General features: G+C 42.9%; 1 protein-coding gene across 1 annotated transcript in view; it reads right to left on the bottom strand.

Annotated features, from left to right (window-relative positions):
• Positions 1-20,169, bottom strand: part of PCYT1B (phosphate cytidylyltransferase 1, choline, beta) — an 86,905-nt gene that overhangs the window by 16,728 nt on the left and 50,008 nt on the right. The window contains exons 4-6 of the mRNA XM_023202587.1: positions 11,719-11,870; positions 8,907-8,985; positions 1,064-1,206 (exon numbers count right to left, since the gene is read on the bottom strand). Of these exons, the coding sequence (XP_023058355.1) occupies positions 1,064-1,206; positions 8,907-8,985; positions 11,719-11,870 (374 nt within the window). The remainder of the gene's footprint in view (positions 1-1,063; positions 1,207-8,906; positions 8,986-11,718; positions 11,871-20,169) is intronic.

Raw genomic sequence — 20,169 nt, 5'->3', positions numbered from 1 at the left:
AGAACATATGGACACAGGGAGGGGAACATCACACAGCGGGGCCTGTCAGGGGGTGGGGGGCTAGGGGAGGGATAGCATTAGGAGAAATACCTAATCTAGATAACGGGTTGATGGGTGCAGCAAACTACCATGGCACATGTATACCTATGTAACAAACCTGCATGTTCTGCACATGTACGCCAGAACTTAAATATTGTTTTAACAGTTGCTCTATTATTAAACTAACAGCAGCCCTGTGGGAACAATATGGTAGAACTACAAAAGGAAGCCAAAGACTTTAAGCTTTATTTAAGCAGCTGTAATTTCTTTGGACAATGAAAAATGGCCATTAAGGTTTCTAATGAGCATCTGTAAGGCCTTAATCAAATGAAAATTTTAAAACGTTAGAATAAAAAAGTTTCTCCGGGTTTAGCTTTTCATTGCCTCTGCCCTCCTCCCTTTCCTTTCAGCAGAAGATAACTCTTACTTTTTACAAGGGGCAGATCTCCCAGAAATCCTTCAATCAAGTCTAAAAACTCTAAAGAGAGAGTTTGGGGTAAGGGGAGGGAAGCAAGGAAGCACCTTTACAAAATGTGAAGCTCACTACCCGTGTCCTTTGGTTAATTTATGTTACCCCTGTGGACACTGGTTTTGTTACCTGTAAAATGGGGATAATAATACATCATGGGTTATTGTGTGGGTTAAATGAGAAAATAAATACAAAGCATTAAGGACACTGCACAGGCATGGTGGCAAATAAATGCCTGTAATCCTAGCTACTCAGGAGGCTGAGGCAGGAGGATCACTTGAGCCCAGGAGTTCAAGACCAGTCTGGACAATGTAGTGAGACCCTGTCTCAAAAAAAAAAAAAAGTTAAATCAAACTTAAAATATTATACATAGTGAGACCGCATCTCTCCAAAAAAAAAAAAAACAAAAACAAAAACAAAAACAAAAAAACAAAAAACAGAGAGAAAGAGAACACAGAACACTGCAAAGCACTTAGTAAGTGCTCAATAAACAGCAGCAGTGGTGGTGGTGGTGTGGCATGGTGGTCTTCAGACGGTTTGAGGTGGCATGCTTACATTTATAAAGCTGACATTCAGTTCCTTGGCTGTATACCCTCTCTGGAGGTTACGTCGGGCATAAACATCATAGTCACGAACAATTCTGGTAATGATGTCCGATGTTGAGATGCCTTCTGTTCTCTGTGTTGGAACGAACATCCCTGTTTAAGCATAAAAGAGCGGATAGAGGAAAAATTAAGATCACCTCAGTTGACCCATCTCCTTTAATGGTTCCCCTTTACAGGACAAAGTTGGAGCTCCTGGGTATGCCAATGAAGACTTTATCTCTGGCCCCAAGTGACTCTTCCAGTCTCAGTTCCGTGGAATTCCTCCCTACCTTAAATGCTACATGTTCATCATCCCAGACCTGTTTCCAGGATGTACCATCCACTTGTCTGGCCCCTGCTGTTCAGCCATGCTAAGCCTTTCATTTCTGCCCTGGACACCCCTTCCCTGCTCATATTAACTGCAAAGCTCTTCCTCATCCTGCAAAGTCCAGCTTCAAGGTTATGCCTCTGGGAAGTCTTTTCTGACATCACCAGGCAGAATCCACACCATTCAGAACCTAACTTATCTTTCATTAACAAAAATATTGGGCCAGGCATGGTGGCTCATGCCTATAATCCCAGTACTTTGGAAGGCCAAGGCAGGCAGACCATTTGAGTCCAGGAGTTCAAGACCAGCCTGGGCAACATGGCAAAACCCTGTCTTTACAAAAAATACAAAAGTTAGCTGGGTGTGGTGGTGCACGCCTGTGGTCCCAGCTACTTGGGAGACTGAAGTGAGAGGATCACTTGAGTCCAAGGTCAAGGCTGCTGTGAGCAGTGACTGCGCCACTGCACTCTAGACTGACCCCATCTCAAAAAAAAATGTAAATAATTGTCTCCACGTAGAAAATGCACATTTTGAAAGCACTGATAGTGCCTTAATTGTCTTTGCACCCCCAGCACCCAGCTCAGCCCCTGTGTTTAGCACATGGAAGGCGTTCAATAAATGCAAATTGAGTGAGAAAGTAAATGAAGACTAACAACTGAGTCAATGAATTAGATCACAGCAACTCTGCTTCATCCCCAAGGAAGTCTGCTCATGTTATACTGAAGGAAAAGAAGAAAAAGTGTACTATTTGTGTCATCTCTGATCTGAAGGCATGCCTGTAGGGATGGTTAGATGATTTATCTTCCTAAGAACAGTCTACTGTACATGGTAGTTTCACCACTCAAAGGCCCTTTCATCTAGAATATGTGGGGCTGAGTAAAAATAAACAAGCACAGAGGATGCCAAGTTCTAATAGAACTTCCTTAAAGTCTTCAAAGATAAATGTGGATATATCAACAAACATAGGGCTATAAAGAGGTCACAAATATTAACAGAGACAAGAATCAGGTTTATGCTCACACTTCTGTTGTGAACTGAAATGACATGTTGTTGGCAACTGAGATCTTTCTATCCCATATCATTACAGCCACTCAGTCAGAGGCATCAGGCATGGGACAGTATGATGGACAAAGCCTGGGGACAACGGCACTGGGTTCTTGGTTTGTAGACGTGGGCAAGTCACTCAAACCCTCTGAAGGCAAGTTACCTAACTGTAGCCTCCTCAGCTGAGAAAAAGGTGATTGGACATGATGACCTGGGACTCATCTGTGCCATTTCTTTCTCTCTCACTCCCCACATCCAACCGAGTTCCCAATCTACTTCTTAAATGTTTCCCTAATTCGCCCACTTTCCTCCATCCTAAACCAATTCAACACCATCTTGGCCAAAGATCACAGCAAGAACCTCAAAACCAGTCTCCAGCGATGCCATTTTTGTCTGCCTCAACCCATAGAGCAAGTTCTACAGAGAGTTCTTACTAAATGCAAGTCAGAGGTCTGCTCGAAACCCTCCACTGGCTTTGTGCTGTTCTCTGGATTCAGAGTCAAATCCTTAACTTGGCTGTGCAGCAGCTTGCATGGTCTATTCCCTGTGCTTCTCTCCAATTTTATCTCAGACCCTCTCCCCTTCACTCCCTAAACCAAGGCCCTGGTGCTATACAACTGCCGCGGGGGCACTGCTGTTGTATTCTGTGGAGTTGGGCAGTAGGCTGACCCTGTCTCAGCCCAGCCATGCTGGATTTCTTCAGTGTCCTGAAAGGGTTGGCTCCCCTCCCCTCACTCTGCCACAGACACAATCTCTACCTGGTTAACTCTTGGGCATCCATTGGGCTTCAGCTTTAGTGTCACTTCCTCAAGCAAATATCTCAACCTTCAGACTAGGTCTTCTGGTGTGTTGTTCCTTCCCATGGACCACTCCCCTTCCCTCCAAATACAGCAAGATCTTTATAAAATAACTTGTTCAACAACTGTCTTGTTGACTATAAAGTACACTAGGGAAGGGATCACGCCTTTCTCATCCTCTTCTACATTCTTATCACTGGGTGACAAACAGGCACCATAGGAATATTTGTTGAATGAATGACCAGATGAATATCGATCTCTAAGTGCCCTTCCAAATCCAGTTCTCTCTGAATGTTTCCATCTTGCAGCCCCAGTGACGGTGTCTCTTTGGAGCTTTCTTTTGATGTCATTTGCATGTTTATAGTATCACTAGCAGAGTGGCTCTGCTGATGTTAGAGACAAAACATCCAGTTTCTTATGTTCCATGGTCAGAGGACAGTTGGGGTTTGCCACTAGGCCAAACACTTCCTTTATCACCTTCTAGGAGGGAAGAATCTAACACGGAAAACCAAATGGAAGGCAGAAGATGTAAACATCTACACACACGAACATAAATAGCATCCAAATTGACCCAGCTGTGCAGGAGGCTCTGGTGGGTGGGGGAACCCTGAGACAACATACCCACCTTTGTGGGAACAGTGGGGAACATTCTGGTGAGAAATCCATCCCATCTTTCAGCAGGCAGATATTTTACCCACAGCCCTCCTGCTGAAATAATAAGACAATTCTCTAGTGACTAATGGATTTTAGCAAGTCATGTAAGACATTGATGCCATGAGCCTACCCTTTCTTTGAAGCCAGAAGGTGAAGTCTCTGTGTTTGAGTAACTGAAAGTAGATTTGGCTTAGGGAGAGATTTGCTTTGGCTGGTTGGGAGGTAGGTCTCTGAAAGAAGCCAAGCCCTCTGTTGACATAATGAGATACCCGGCTTCCTTCAAATCCTAATTATTGCTCTGCTAAAAATATTCAGTAATGAGCACGATCAGAGAACCTTTTTTATCATGCTTTTCAGAATTGCAGCATTTGGTTATGGAGCTATTTTAAGAAGCAGCAAAGCACATGTTAATGAAGGAAACTTTCAACAGTAGTAGGCAATATTAGAATGGTGATGAGTAATGTGGACCTTACAGTCTATTTAATTTAAGCTCCATCTTTTCATCCAGCTTTGCTAGAGGATTTTGACACATAGTTCTGACAAGCAGAGCAGAGTGTTGTGAAGCTTAAGTCATGTCCTTGGTATCTCTGGCTTCATTTAAAGAGACTTTTGACTTTCAAAATAAGCCATGATTTGAGTATGAAAGCCAAATATGGATGCTGAGGCCCTTTCTGAGCATCTTTCTCCCATGATGAATTCTGGCCTTCTCTACCTGGGTTCCAAATAGATCATTACTGTGATTCTCCCTCCTGCTAAGGAATCAGCAGAGCAGATTTGATGGAGCACAAGGAAGGGTCCTTGCACATAGGAAAAGTCACACTGAGTCTTAGCCTGTGCTACTAGGGCAAGTAAAATACTACCTGACTATTCAATTTGGGAAGGGCATTGTGGTGGATTAAAGATGGCCCAATTCCCTTCCCCTGGAATCTGGGCTGGCCTCAGTGACTTGCTTATACCAAATGAATGTGGCAAGAGTGACTCTGTGTGACTTCCAAGACTAAGTCAGAAGAAGCCTTGTGGCTTCTGTCAAGATTGCTTTCTCTCTAGATATTGCCTCTCAGCTGCCATGCTGTGAGAAGCCCAAGCAACATGAAGAGGCCACCTGTATGCCCCAGTGACAACTGCAACTGAGCTCTGTGATCATAGCCAGCATCCAAGGTCAGCCTTCGGATGACCACAGCCCCCACCAACATCTGACAACTGTTTGAGAGACCCCGAGCAAGAACTACCCAGTTAAGCCTCTGCTAAAATCCTGCCCCACAAAATCATGAGTGACATCAAGAGGTTCTTTTAAGTCACTAACTTTGGGAGTCACTTTCTTATGCAACAATAAGGATGCTGGATTGCTAGAGTTAGAAAAATGTTGGACCTGTTCCTACACCTAAACAACTGGAACTTGATATTTTATTCCCCAAATCAGGAAAGCAACATATTCTTAGCTCACTGACGGCCACTCACACAGAAAGAAAACCGCCACCAAATGCTTATTCCTATACACTATAAGGTTGCCAAGGAACTACTGCCCCCAGGAAACACTGATTCAAGAAACACTGGGGATAACTCAGCTGGATGAGAATGCCTGCTCCAGATCTTTGCTACTCTAAGCGAGGCCTATGGACCTACAGCATCTAACAACCTGAGAGCTCACTAGAAATGGGAATCTCTGGCCCCACCAAACCTACTGAATCTGAATCTGAATTTTCGTAAGATTCCACAGATGATCTGAGGCATATCTAAGTTTCATAAGCACTGGTCTATAACAAATCCTTATGGCAATTTTAGGAAAGGAGCAGCTGGCTCACAGCTCAGATCTTACAACAACTTTAAAGCGTATTAATCAGGCCAGGCATGGTGGCTCATACTTATAATCCCAGCACTTTGGCAGGCCGAGGTGGGAGGATCACTTGAGCCCAGGAGTTTGAGACTAGTCTGGGCAACATAGGGAGACTCTACAAAAAATTTTAAAATTATCTGGGCATGGTGGTGTGTGACTGTAGTCCCAGCTACTTGAGAGGCTGAGGTGGGAGGATCGTCTGAGTCCAGGAGGTTGAGGTTGCAGTAAGCTATGATCACACCACTGTACTCCAGCCTGGGTGACAGAGTGAGACTTTGTCTCATAAATTAAGTAAGTAAAGTAAGTAAATAAATAAATATTAATCACGCCATGCTATAACCCATCTTGATGTAACTGAGGCATCTGCCAGTTTCTTCTCCAGTTCCAGAGCAGACTTCCAAGTCCGAAGTGTATGAGGTTTCCTTCCTTGGAACTCCTCACAAACAAGATTGAGACTTGAGAATGTCAGACCTCCCATTATCCAATGTTCTTGACTTCTGAAGAAGTCCTTCCTAAGAGGATGGTACAGTCCCCACCACCAGCCCTGCAGGGGATGGCATGGAGCTTCCCAGGCTGGCCCCCAAGGAGTGTGAACCAACAAAAATGCCATCAGGGAGAATACATACATTCTATGTAACAATCATTTTTCAAACTAGTATCCAATGTTGTTTTCATTTCTAGGGATCATGTCTGTCCTGAGGCCCTGTTCTCATGGACACTGAGACCTCGATGACTTCAGGGGGAGGCAGATGAAGCTGAGAGTACAGGAGACCGTGTTCAGCCTTCAACTTCTAAAACAGTCTCTTTTTAAGGCTCATTTAAAAAGAAGAGTTAAGAAAGGCAAGAATTTCACTAGGAAGAGCCAGGCTTTGAGGAGTATAAAAAGGGTGTTCTAAATCCCAGAAGTGTCTTTTGAACTATTAAGAATCAGAGGCTGAGTAGACTCAGGGTACAGAATGTTTGACTATAAGCCCTGGAGTGTATGTTAACCCTGGGAAGGCATGAAATTAATTAAGGGGCAGTTTTCTGCTCTCCAGGAAGAAGAAAAGGACCTCTGGGAGTTGAGGGGAGGGGTGCAGAGAGGGATAGGGAGGCAGACAGCAGAAGTGAGGGAACAGGAGTGCGGTCTGTCCCTTGCTCTGACTCAGGTTCAAATCCCAGGGGCAGGGACAGGGAAGAGACCCCTTTAGAAGGCTCAGTGCAGGGCCACTGGTACCTTGCTTATGGTCAGGAATTTTGGAAGGAAATACTTTTACAGAGGCCAACATGGCGGACAAGTCAGACAGGGCGTGACATGGCTTACTCACATTGCCTGGTTTCCCTTGCCCTCTAGTAGATTATGGAGGACATTTTTTAAGTTTCCTGGGGACTCTCTAGAGGAACATGGAAGGAAGTCCAAGATTTAAGATCAGCATGACTGCTGGGCAGCACACCTATAGCCCAGGGAAGGGAATCCTGCAACAGAGGCTGTGGCCAGGACAGGCCAAAGCGGGGAGGTGACAGAGTCTCAGAGGCTGCCACAGGGGTCTGGTAGGTGGGGCTGATGGCTGAGCAGGTCTTGAGACCTCACAACTAAAGATCGCCAACCCATGCCAGGCCAGAGTGTTCCAGAAACTTAGATCACCTCAGGAGAAAAAGGCAAAAAGTTTACTCTACACAGTCTAAGTACAAACTTAGAAGAGTCTCAATGATTTCACATGTCAAGTGTTTTCTTTTCCTGTCAGCTGTGGAAATGGGGTTTCCTAGTTAAGTTTAGTTGCGGAAACCACTTATAGCCCCCTAGTTGCTCCTTCCCACACAAAAGACCTGATCACAGATTCCCCTGCCTCAGAACAGTATTTGGTTCCATGTAACATCATATGGAAGCAAGCCTCAACCAGCTTGTCCTGCCAGTCTCCATCTCTGCCTCCCACCTCCACACACCCTACACTACATTAACATGTTTATTTTCTCCAGATACGCTGTGCTTCATACAGTTCCACCTTCGAACACGCTGCCCTGGCCTGCTGTACATACTCTGCCACAGGCTGGTTATATTTTGGGTAATTATTTATGTCTTTCTCTGCTCGCTCTCAAGGGTGAGGTCTATGTCTTATTCATTTTCTCTCATACAATTCCTGGCTTATAGATGCACTCAGGGGATTCATATATTAAACAATGACAGCCAAAACCATCCAAAGATGGAACAGGCTGCCTCAGAAGGCAGGGAGCTGTCTGTCATGGGAAATGTAAAAGCATCAGTTCTGCTAGGAGCTGGCAACGATGCCAAGAAGGAGATAGGAGCCTGGGTCAGTGACCCTTAGGAGCCCACCCTACCTCAAGAATCTGAAGGTCCATGAGTACCAGGAAAAGGCTGTAGTGGCAGCGGGCTGAGTGGGAAATGGTGGGAGCAAGCTGAGTGGAGTCTCATTGGTCCCCAGGAGTGGGGAAGATGGCTCTGATGGCACATGTCAACAATGGCTCTAGTATAATGCAGGGAGCATTAGACTTCTTGAAATCCCTATGCATATGGTAACTCACTATGGTATCTGCACCTGCCAGATAATGGTTTAATGTATGTAGGAAGGTATGCATGGGTGTACCTACAGTGCCTATAGATGAGATGCATGGTAGATAGTAAAATAGCAGAACATAAGCCAAGCCATTAAAACATTTACCCATTTTCTTTGCCTCTACATGTGGTACCTGATAATATTACTAACATGTGACAGGATGACACTAGAAATATGGCAGGACTAACTTTGGACACAAGGAGTCCAGATTATTAACTAGCCAGTTATCTATCTTCTTCTGGAAGGAAATTTCTTGGGAGTATCCTGTAATTTCATTGTGAAGACTTAATTATGAATGGGGAAAATGGCTGCCCTTTAAGTAATGGGGTCCTGCACTTTTCGTCTGATGAGCCCGGAAATTAAGCCTCAGACCTAAAGTTGAGCACTTTGGTGCTCAGGTTCATTCCTATATAAATACCTAAATGGTATCTGTGCCATAACTGAGCCTTAGCACATGTTAACAGTGGCTTGTAGAAGCTGTTTGGGGGACATCTAAAGTTGTAACTCCCTGTTTGTATACACTGCAGATGTCCCAGGGCAGATGTCTCTTATTACACCTGATTATTGTGATGTGTTTGACAGGTGAGCAGAGGGGAATGCCTCACCTGCTTCCTTTATGTGCTTGTAAACATCATCAGAGCCAGCAGAGGAATACGGAATGTCATCATGAGCCACAAAATCAATCTGTTGAAGAGAGAGAAGAGTGATGTCACCACTGGGATGGATGTGCATGTCTGCAGATTTGAAGGGCGGAATGGTGACTTCAGAATGCCTTTTCAAAATAAGGCAGTTGTATGTTACATTTATAGTGGAGACCTGAATCCTTGGCTGAAATGTATTTCCAACTATTTTCATTTCTATGAGATAATGGGAACTAGAAGAATAAATGTTTTGGTTTCTCTCCTTTGCTGGTCCCTGTTTCTTGTCCTACCCCAGAGAGTAGGCTTTCTTGGCCTTCTGTCCTTCTGCATCTAAAGTTTATCCTTTGAGAACCCATTCATTCTTTGAATTTATACATCCCTCCTATGATGAGGACCCCAAATCTTCATTTCCTGTCCCACTGATGGCAATGGGCACTCACACTTAGGTCACATTTTATACCGTGAAAAGAAATTTGTCTCTTTCCTCATTCGATCCTCATAACCACTTTGTGAGGTGGGCAGGCCACATGTTACTACTTCAGTTGGGACAAAAGGTGCTGAAACTAGAAAATTTGTTAGATTTATCCGAGACTTAAAGACTGGAGTGGGCTGCCGGGGTACCAGGCCAGGTTTAGTGGGCTGCCAGGGCACCAGGCCAGGTGCTCTTAATTCCCACTGCAGCCCTCTCTTTTACCACCTCTTGCTGTCACTTTAAATCATCCTGTCCTGAATTTACTTCACCTTTCTGAAAATGAGTGACCCCTTCCAATGGCACTTTTATTTTATTCATTTTGGGTCTTGGGGAGACCCAAACCTTGGAATAAGCCTCTTTTCTCTACTTATTTCACTCACCCTAGGTTCCGCTGGGGTGTGTGTGTGTGTGTGTGTGTGTGTGTGTGTGCGCACACATGCATATGTAGGTGTGTACCCATCATCTTCTCTCCATGGAGACTACACCAAATCTAGGACCTGGTCACCCAGATTACTGACACCAACTTGTATCTGGCCTTCCTCACTGCAGGCGTCCTCCTCTCCAAGCCATCGTGCTGTCACATGGGGTATCCTCCTTAAACAGGGGTTGTTTGTTTTTATTTATTTATTTATTTATTTATTTGTTTATTTATTTATTTATTTTCTGGTCATCCTTATGCCTGCTCATCTTTATTCCTGTTTCCTGCAACATCAAGTAAACACTCCTTGCCTAGATTTTAAAACCCTTTATAACAAGTCCTTTATAATGGGGTTTCACTCTACCTTGAGAGGTAATTTAGAGTAGTAGTAGTTAAATACTTGAGAGGTAGTTTAGCATAGTATGATTTCCTGCCCCACTACTCGCTAGCTATATAACTCATAAGTTGGGGGAAAGGATTCAATCAGGATTTCTCGAGCTCAGTACTAGTGACATTCAGGACTGGAGAATTCTTTGGTGTCAGGAGTTGTCCTGTGCATTGGCACATGCTTAGCAGCATCCCTGACTTTTACCCACTAGATGCCGGTAGCACCCCTCTAGCTGTGACAACCCCAAATGTCTCAAGACATTGCCAAATGTTCCTCAGGGCAAACTCGCCCCAGTTGAGAATCACTGGATTAAATGATATAATTATGTAAAAATGCTGAAAAATAATTAGTACGGAGTATATCCTCAATAAATGTTTATTATTATTATTAATTCTATTCTTAGCACTCAAACTTAATTCCTTTTCCTCTCCAATGTATAATAACAACTTCTCAGAGTAGCTGTGAGATTGAATTCAATTCATATAATGACAAAGCCCTTAGCACAGTGCCGGGCACATGGTAAACACTCAATAAATTACAGCCATCATTATCATTATAAGTATGCCCCATAATGCCTAGCACATGTTGAATATACAATAGATGCTTAGTAAAAATGTGGTAGTGATTACTGGAAGTAAATCATATTGTAGTTTTTCCTTTTTCTTTTTATTCTCACTGGGAAATTGTCTCTTCAGCTATTACTCATGCACATTTATCAGTGTCCTCTATTCTCTTCTGCATCGTGGCTTTAAAAATAGAAAAGAAAATTCTTAGAACAGCTTAATCTTATTATTTTTTTTTTTTTTTGTACTGCTTATAAAAGGAAAGAATAGCTCCTAATGTGGGACTGGTAGGGAGATACAAAGCACATAATTTGATGCAGATCAAAAGAATCTCTCATGTTTCCAACTAAAAAAATCTTATGTCAGTAGGATTCTCAGGGTCACAAAATCATAGATATAAAGTTCTTTCTTTAAAGGCTGACCTGTGACTTTCTGGATAAGATGTGTGTTCATTTGTTCCATGAAAAAGAATGCCTATGAATCAATAAGCATCAATAATGATGGTGGTGATGGCGGTGACAATGACATTTTTGGAGCTCTTGCTATGGGCCAGCCAGTGTTCTAACTGCTTAACTAAGACTGTCTCCCAAAACATGCCCACAAGGAAGATACTAACATCATCCCATTTTACAGTTGAGGTAAGCGAGTACAGTGTGGTTAGATATCTTGTTTAAGGTCTCACAACTAGGAAGAGATAGAGGCAGGATTTGGACCTGGGTGGTTTAGCTCCAGGGCCCATAATCAAAGAAGTGAGAGGATACCAGCCCTCAGGCTTGGGCGGAAAAGAAAGGTGCCACATCAAGCAGTTCCACATGACAGTTCCTGAAATTACCTCTTTTAGAAATTGAGAGAGACTTTGGGCTTTCTGTAGTCTTAGCTGCAGAACCAGACTCCCTAATCTTGCTACTTGGAGAATGTGGGAGAATGGCAAGTACCTTGTGTTTTTCCAGAAACTCTGGCGTGAGGGTCCAGGGAGCATCTCTGATTACTTCGTCTACGTAGCGACAGTGTCTGAGAGCTTCGTATCTCTCGGCTTCATTCATCACGGTGAAACCTTTGAATTTGTGGGTGAGATCATCACTGCAAACTGAAACAGGCAAATGCATTAAATGCCATTACTCAGCCCAGGACCTGCTCACAGCCACCCTAGTTCAGACAAGGCTTCTTCAGCAGGACAAAAGAAGCACAGCTTTGCTAGGTGCTTGTCATAATTGAACTCAGTTTTTTAAGGGAACAAAGGATTTGGAGAGCAAAGTAAGCTGAAATCCACTGACAATTCAGAATTTCATTTTAGTGCTAATTACATCTGCATTCTCCATGGAGGCTTCTATTAAAATTATTCTCTACACTACCTAATGTGACTTTCATATCTTTTTATTTTCCTATCCCACTCCTCAGTGAAAATTACCATTCAGAAATAAAATGACCAAATGAACAGACACAGAAGGGAGAGAAGAAGAGGAACCAAGAGGCCTGATTTATAGGAGGTTTGAATGGTTTGAACAATCAGTTCCAATTATTTTACTAGATCATTGTACTTTGTAACCCAAGTGTGAGACAGACACACACACACACACACACACACACAAATACATGTACTTCTGTTTCTGGATTGAGGGCCAGTCACTACACATCAGGCCATTCAATCAAGAGGAGAAAGTCATAAAATCAAAGGTTTGATCTAGTAGAGTTCATCGTTTCCACATCTCTTATCCTTTCTAGATCTCAGGTTCCTGAACCCTCAAATGGGGATATCTTCCACTATCAGCCTTAGAAAACATTTTTTGAGAACTTACAAAAAAAGTGCTTTTAAACAAACTGAACAATAAATACTATTCACTATCCCATCTTTTGGCTGGCCAAGGCAGCTTTCCTAAGATCTCCTATGTGTCAGGAAGAAATACCATTGTGGGTACAGTCCCTGTTTACCAAGATCCCAGTGAGAGCCTTGCAGTGGCCAGTCAGAACTACCTTGACTGATCTTTGTAATGAATTTTTTTTTCTTTAAAGTATTATGTACTTACAATAAATTCACTAATTTTTTTTTTTTTTTTTTTTTTTTTGAGACAAAGTCTTGTTCTGTCACCCAGGCTGGAGTGCAGTGGCGTGATCTTGGCTCACTGCAACCTCCACCTCCCAGGTTCAAGTGATTCTCCTGCTTCAGCCCCCTGAGCAGCTGGGATTGCAAGTGTGTGCTGCAACACCCAGCTAATTTTTGTATTTTAGTAGAGATGGGGTTTCACCATGTTGGCCAGGCTGGTCTCGAACTCCTGACTGCAAGTGATCCACCGGCCTCAGCCTCCCAAAGTGCTGGGATTACAGGCGTGAGGCACTGTCCCCAGGCAATAAATTCACTAACATTAAGTGCATAATATGTGTTTAATTAAAAAAATTTAATTGATGCATAATAATTAACATATTTATGGGGTAGACTGTGATGTTTCCATGCATGTATACATTGTATAATAATCTAATCAGGATATTTAGCATATCCATCACCTCATACCTTTATCATTTCTTTGTGGTAAGAACATTCGAAATTCTGTCTTATAGGTGTTTTGAAATATACAATATTGTTAACCATAGTCACCCTAATGTGCAATAGAACACCGGAACTTATTCCTCCTAACTGTAACTTGGTACTCGTTGATGAACTTCTCCCTGTCCCCTGTCACCTACCTTCCCCGGCCTCTGGTAACCACTGCTCTACTCTCTATTTCCATGAGATCAACTTCTTTAGATTCCATATATAAGTGGTATTGGTATATAAACACAATGGAATACTATTTAGCTATGAAAAAGAATGAAATCCTGTCATTTATGGCAACATGGAAGAATCTGGAGGATATTTCATTAAGTGAAGTAAGCCAGACACAGGAAGACAGATACTGCCTAATCTCACAAGATGTGTTTTAAAAACAAAAATATGATCATTTTCTTGGAACAGAATGATGGCCCACACCCAGAATCAAATCTGGCCACAGAGTAAGCATAGCCAAAGGCCACACTCAGCATTCTTGGAAAGCCTTGTGTTGTAGTCCCTTCACATAATCCACACCCAAGCCATCAGGAAAACTGCAGGCTCTGCCTTCAAAGCACACCCGGAAGCCATGTTTTTCTCAGCACCTCCACTGCTCCCATCCCCGCCCCTTCATCATCTCTCCCAGGGATGACTGCAGTAGTCTCTTAACTGATCTCCTGATTCTGGCCTTGCCCACTCCCAACAACTTATTCTCATTGGCCAGAATGAGCCTGTTGAAGCTTGTCAGTCTGTGTCATTCCCAAACTCAGAACCCTTCCCATCTCACTCAGGGTAAAACCAAAGTCCTCCAGTGGCCCACAAGACCCATGCCTCTGCCCACTCCTTGCCTCCCTGACCAACCTCCTAGTGTCTCCCAGCTCCCTGGCCTTGCAGTTTCTTGAATACTTCTCCTCAGGTCAGGGCCTTGCACTATTCCCCAAAACTGGAACAATTCTCCTAGAGAATATTCACAGAACTCATAGAGCTCACCTCCTCCTCTCCCTCAAGTCTTTCCCCCTATCTTCTTCTTTTTTTTTTTTTTGACAGAGCTTTGCTCTTGCTGCCCAGGCTGGAGTGCAACGGCACGATCTCGGCTCACTGCAACCTCCGCCTCCCGGGTTCAAGCGATTCTCCTGCCTCAGTCTCCCAAGTAGCCCTACCCTCTTCTGAATTGTGATCCTCTCCTGCGTTACTTCTCCCCATGACATTTGTCTCATGTAGCTGTCTTATTTAGTTTTATTGTTGGTGTTCCCCTATAAATTCCCCAAGGGCAGGGACTTTTGTTTCATTTTCTGATGTACCATACCTGGCCCCTAGTAGGCTTTTAACGATATTTCTTGAATGAATTAACAAAGCCTGATACATATAGATACTCAACAAATCAACAAATACTTATTATTATTTACAATAATAGATGTATATTTATCTACAGGTTTCTTTCTCTCTCTCTCTCTCTTTCCTTCTTTCTTTCTTTCCTTTTTTTTTTTTTTTTTTTTTTTTTTTTTTTTTTTCTTTTTCTTTCTCTTTTTTTTTTTTTTTTTTTTGACACAGAGTCTCCCTCTGTTGCCCAGGCTGGAGTGCAATGGTGCGATCTCAGCTCACTGCAACCTTTACCTTCTGGGTTCAAGCAATTCTCCTGCCTCAGCCTCCCGAGTAGCTGGGATTACAGGTGCCTGCCACCACACCTGGCTAATTTTTGTGTTTTTAGTAGAGACAGGGTTTCGCCATGTTGGCCAGGCTGGTCTCGAAGTCCTGACTTCAAGTGATCCACCTGCCTCAGCCTCCCAAAATGCTGGGATTACAGGCGTGAGCCACCGTGTCTGGCCTACAGGAACATTTCAACAATATACATGCAAATGAGAGACTAATGAGTTTCTAGATATATATATATACACACACACATATGCCTCTATATCTCCTATACATACTTCCTGAGATGTTTTCTATTGTAGCAGTTTATATTACCAAAACAACATCAACCATAAGTCTGGCTTGAAAACTGCTGAGTATCAGAATCACCCAAGGAACTTGTTAAATACATATAAAGAAACCCAGCCCACTCCCTGAGATTTTGATTCAGTGGGTCTGTAGTGGGGCCCAGATAGCTCTGTCTTTGACAAGCTTCAGAGATGATTCTGATGAATACAACATTTGAAAACCCTGAAGCATATTATAAATAACTTAAGTCAAGAGCTCTATCTGTCTTCGAATCACCCATCATGCCCAGAGGTGGGGGTGGGGGGAAAGGTGGGCAGGAGGTGGCAGGTAGTAGGGCCATAATAACTATGTATTGATTTACTGACTATATTAGCTTTTGACCCCATAAACAGGAATTCTTTATGGGCCATGCAATATGATTTTAAAACTGATCTAAGACTTTTTGAATGTTCTTTTAGCACTTTATTAAAATACTACCCCAAGAATCATACTGAGCAGAAATGGATTTCAGACTCCATTTTCTATTTTAAACAGCACAAAACTAGGCCGCGCCACATCCTCCCCCTTTCTGAATCTGCACCTGAGCGATTTGGTATAACTTCTACATGACCGAGATAATGGCCTACTGATAGAGCACAAAGAAAACAAACATCCTGTTTATGCCAATACGGGGTCCTATTTTCCTATCCCAGGAGTGACCTCAAGAAGCAGCTGAACATGCTGACCAGTTATTGTCTAAACATTAATTACGCCCAAAGCAGCACTGTTGTTCTTGAGTCTTGGCAAATGCACTCTGACAACCAGATGGAGAGCTCTGGGCAGCGGTATTCCATGGATGAATTCATTGAGCTATCTGGGAACTCATGCTGCAGCTAACCTATGCTGGCACCTCACTGTGCTCCCACAGGAGAGAAAATACAACATAGGGGTTGAACTTGGGAGCCCAACAGACTCAGGTTCTAATCCCAGCTCTGCTATTACCGGGAAAGTTACTCAAACTCTCTGAGCCTCGGTTGTCTGGTCTTTAAAACATGGTGAAGTTCTGAGAATTAAATTTGATCTCTTTATGAGCAGAGAGTAATGCTGAATAATGTTAGCCATTTATTAATAGTAGTAGGAAAATAGGATCATTCATGGATCTATTACTTCAGATTTTGTGTTCTGTCTTTTCCCTGCCCCCTACTCCAAGAAGGTATGAGGGACCCGTGGTACAGACTCCTTTGTAGGTGCTGTGAACTCAAGTTGCTGGTAGACAGCCTGACTTCCTGGCTGCTGTTTTCCTGAAGCCAGAGCAACTTGGGGGGTATTCTGGAAAGAAGAAGATAATGAGAGACAAGAACTCTCCAAATTGCAGGGAAAGGGCCAAATGTCTATGGATCCCACAAGCAGCAGATGCCAGTGGCAGGACCTCAGGAGATAAGAGAATGTGAGGCCCTAGGCATGGGAGTTCCGCCTGGGAACAGACTGCAGGTACCTGACCCGTGATAGGTGCAATAAATCTGCTCCCTTCTAGTAATTATGTGGGCTCAGACAGTGAAGGCAGTGCAAAAATGGCCCTGGGTTGAAGACTGGAGGCCCCTCTCCTGTTTCTGTAAACATTATGGACACTTGTTTGACTCTGGGGAGGTGAAGAGAGCCCAGCAAAGTCTGAGACTAGGCCAGGCACAGTGGCTCATGCCCGTAATCCCAGCACTTTGGGAGACCGAGGTGGGTGGATCATTTGAGGTCAGGAATTCGAGACCAGCCAGGCCAACATGGTGAAACCCCATCTCTACTAAAAACACAAAAATTAGCCGGGTGGTAGTGGTGCGTGCCTGTAATTCCAGCTACTCAGGAGGCTGAGGCAGGAGAATTGCTTGAGCCTGGGAGGCAGAGGTTGCAGTGAACCGAGATCACACCACTGCACTTCAGTCTGGGCAAGAGAGTGAGACTCTGTCTCAAAAAAAAAAAAAAAAAAAAAAAAAAGACCGAGACTGAATTTCCTACCGGTCAGGCAAAATGGACTCTTAAAGAATATTATTTAGTTTCAATTAAAATATAATAAAATAAATCCAAGTTTGTGGAGTAATCTTTATGTCTTCTATAGTAGTAGTAGTATGTTTACTGTTGTTATTTTTATTGCCCTCCTGCGAAGCAGAGGTGGCTATTTGGTGACTCTTTAAAAATTTTTTTAGAGAAAAAAACACTCTAGTATAAATTTTAATTTTAATTTTAATTCTTTGGCCTGTTTTTAAATGACACAAACTTGCAAATTAAAGTGGAGGAAAAAAGAGCTTTACAAGTGGAGAGTCTCAATTCACTAAAATAATGCCAACAAGATAAGCTTGCACAGAAGAATTTTCAAATTGTTACTGGCTACATGCTTAAAAAATTAGAAGTGCAGGTATTGGGCTGGGTGCGGTGGCTCATGCCTGTAATCCCAGCACTTTGGGAGGCCGAGGTGGGCAGATCACTTGAGGTAAGTAGTTCGAGACCATCCTGGCCAACATAGTGAAACCCTGTCTCTACTAAAAATAGAAAAATTAACCAGGTGTGGTGGTGCATGCTTGTAATCCCAGTTACTGGGGTGGCTGAGGTGGGAGGATTGCTTGAACCCAGGAGGTGGAGGTTGCAGTGAACCAAGATCATGCTACTGCACTCCAGCCTGGGCAACAGAGTGAGACTCCATCTCAAAAAAAAAAAAAAAAAGTGCAGGTGTTATAATCATAGTGCAAAACCATGACAATTGTGGTGTCTTTTACTGCCTAAGGTTGAGAAATAGACTATAGTACCTCCAGTTATCACAGTTTCTGGTCTTTTAATAAATGATTTCTGACAAATACCTAGTATTTCTACCAAATACCTGTCCCTATACTTGCCCTGACCAAAGTGGTTTCATGAGTGAAGTCTTTGCTCCACCCAGGGGAACTCCTATAGCAAACCTACCTGCATATGTAAAGGGGACCCTAGTTAATATGACAGATCCATTTAACTCACTGTAAGCATTTTACATGTTGACCACACATACAGTTATCAAGAACCAGCCTTTCAACCAACAACACAGGACATCTATTCTTTTTTTTTTTGAGACGGAGTCTCGCTCTGTCGCCCAAACTGGAGTGCAGTGGCCAGATCTCAGCTCACTGCAAGCTCCGCCTTTCGGGTTCACGCCATTCTCCTGCCTCAGCCTCCCGAGTAGCTGGGACTACAGGCGCCCGCCACCTCGCCCGGCTAGTTTTTTGTATTTTTTAGTAGAGACGGGGTTTCACCGGGTTAGCCAGGATGGTCTCGATCTCCTGACCTTGTGATCCGCCCATCTCGGCCTCCCAAAGTGCTGGGATTACAGGCTTGAGCCACCGCGCCCGGCCAGGACATCTATTCTTGAAGAGCTCCCTAACTTTCCTCAGTATAGAATTGTCTGCCATTAAGTTGGTTGGTTTGTCATACTCCAGAAAGATAGTCTAAGATAAAGGTCTCCTTAAACTAGGATACATATACCCTCATGGACACACAAAGACTTTTCTTTTCTTTCCTTCTCTTTTCTTTTCTTTTCTTTTCTTTTTTTGAGATGGAGTCTCACTCTGTTGCCTAGGCTGGAGTGCAGTGGTGCGATCTCGGCTCACTGCAACCTCCACCTCCCAGGTTCAAGCAATTCTCCTGCCTCAGCCTCCAAAGTAGATGAGATTACAGGCGTGTGCTACCACACCTGGCTAATTTTTGTATTTCTAGTAGAGACGGGGTTTCACCACGTTGGTCAGGCTGGTCTCGAACTCCTGACCTCATGATCCGCCCATTCGGCCTCCCAAAGTGCTGGATTACAGGTGTGAGCCACCTCACCCAGCCACAAAGACTTTTCAAAAGGTACCCATGAACAGGTAGTTTTAAATGAATCAATGTCCAGATTCAACTTCCAATGGTTCACTTTCCTAATATTAACTAGGTCAAGAAAGTCTCTGGGTCCAAAGCCATGCTTACTCCACTTTACAAAAGAAAGGCACCACCCAAACCTTAATATGTTGCATTGGAAGGGGTGGAGGGCGATTTAGCCTTCAGGGCAAACCAAATGGAAATCTCAGTTAGTGACCATTCAAAGCACCATGAACCTATGAAAGCTTCCTGTCTTTCCCTGTCTTACACACATTTCTGTTACAGGTGAAGCCTAGTGTTAGAAACTCAATATGGTACAGTGGAGAATAATGCAAATTTTTGCCTAACAACTTTGTCTCTTCTTCTCCCAACTATTGTCAAAGAACACATGGATCTTTAGGGATAAGGCCCAAGAACTCAAAGCAAAAGGAGCACTGGAAAGAAATATTGAATGCTAAAAAAAATGGCTTTTTCATGTAGTTAAGGGTAAGCATTTTTTCAGCTATTCTTAACACTTGTATTGAATCCTAAAAATGGCTTTTCTCTTGTAGTTAAGAGTAAGCATTTTTTTCCCAGCTATTCACTTTAAAATCACTTCAATAAACCAAAGCTATATAGGCTGGTACTGCTGCTTCTTAGAAATGTGACTAGAATATTTTCTAGAATTATCAAATTTTTTGAGATACATTGGAATAGATACATGGGTAAAACATTCACATAATTTTTTACAGACTTCATATGCATTATTTAAAAAGGAAGTTAAAAACCTGTGTTATCAACTTACATCATAAGATATTTATTCTATTTACAAGTCATCCTAATTCATCTCATTCTCTATGTTTATTTTCTACCTCTTTATAACAAAAAAATCAAATTAGTATCTGCCTCCAGACCAATTACTTTTGAATAATATATGCCCCCTTTCTATCTTTAAATATATAGGAAAAGTGTAGTCATGGTATCTACTAAAGATAACTATTTCTGTTTTTCATATTTATTTGATTATTTCCAAAAGGCAAACACTACAATTTGATACACACACACACACACACACACACACACACACACACACACACACACA

Source organism: Piliocolobus tephrosceles, chromosome 12, assembly GCF_002776525.5.
Source record: "Piliocolobus tephrosceles isolate RC106 chromosome 12, ASM277652v3, whole genome shotgun sequence".
Classification (NCBI taxonomy): Eukaryota; Metazoa; Chordata; class Mammalia; order Primates; family Cercopithecidae; genus Piliocolobus; species Piliocolobus tephrosceles.
This window is presented reverse-complemented; position numbering and strand designations above follow the sequence as displayed.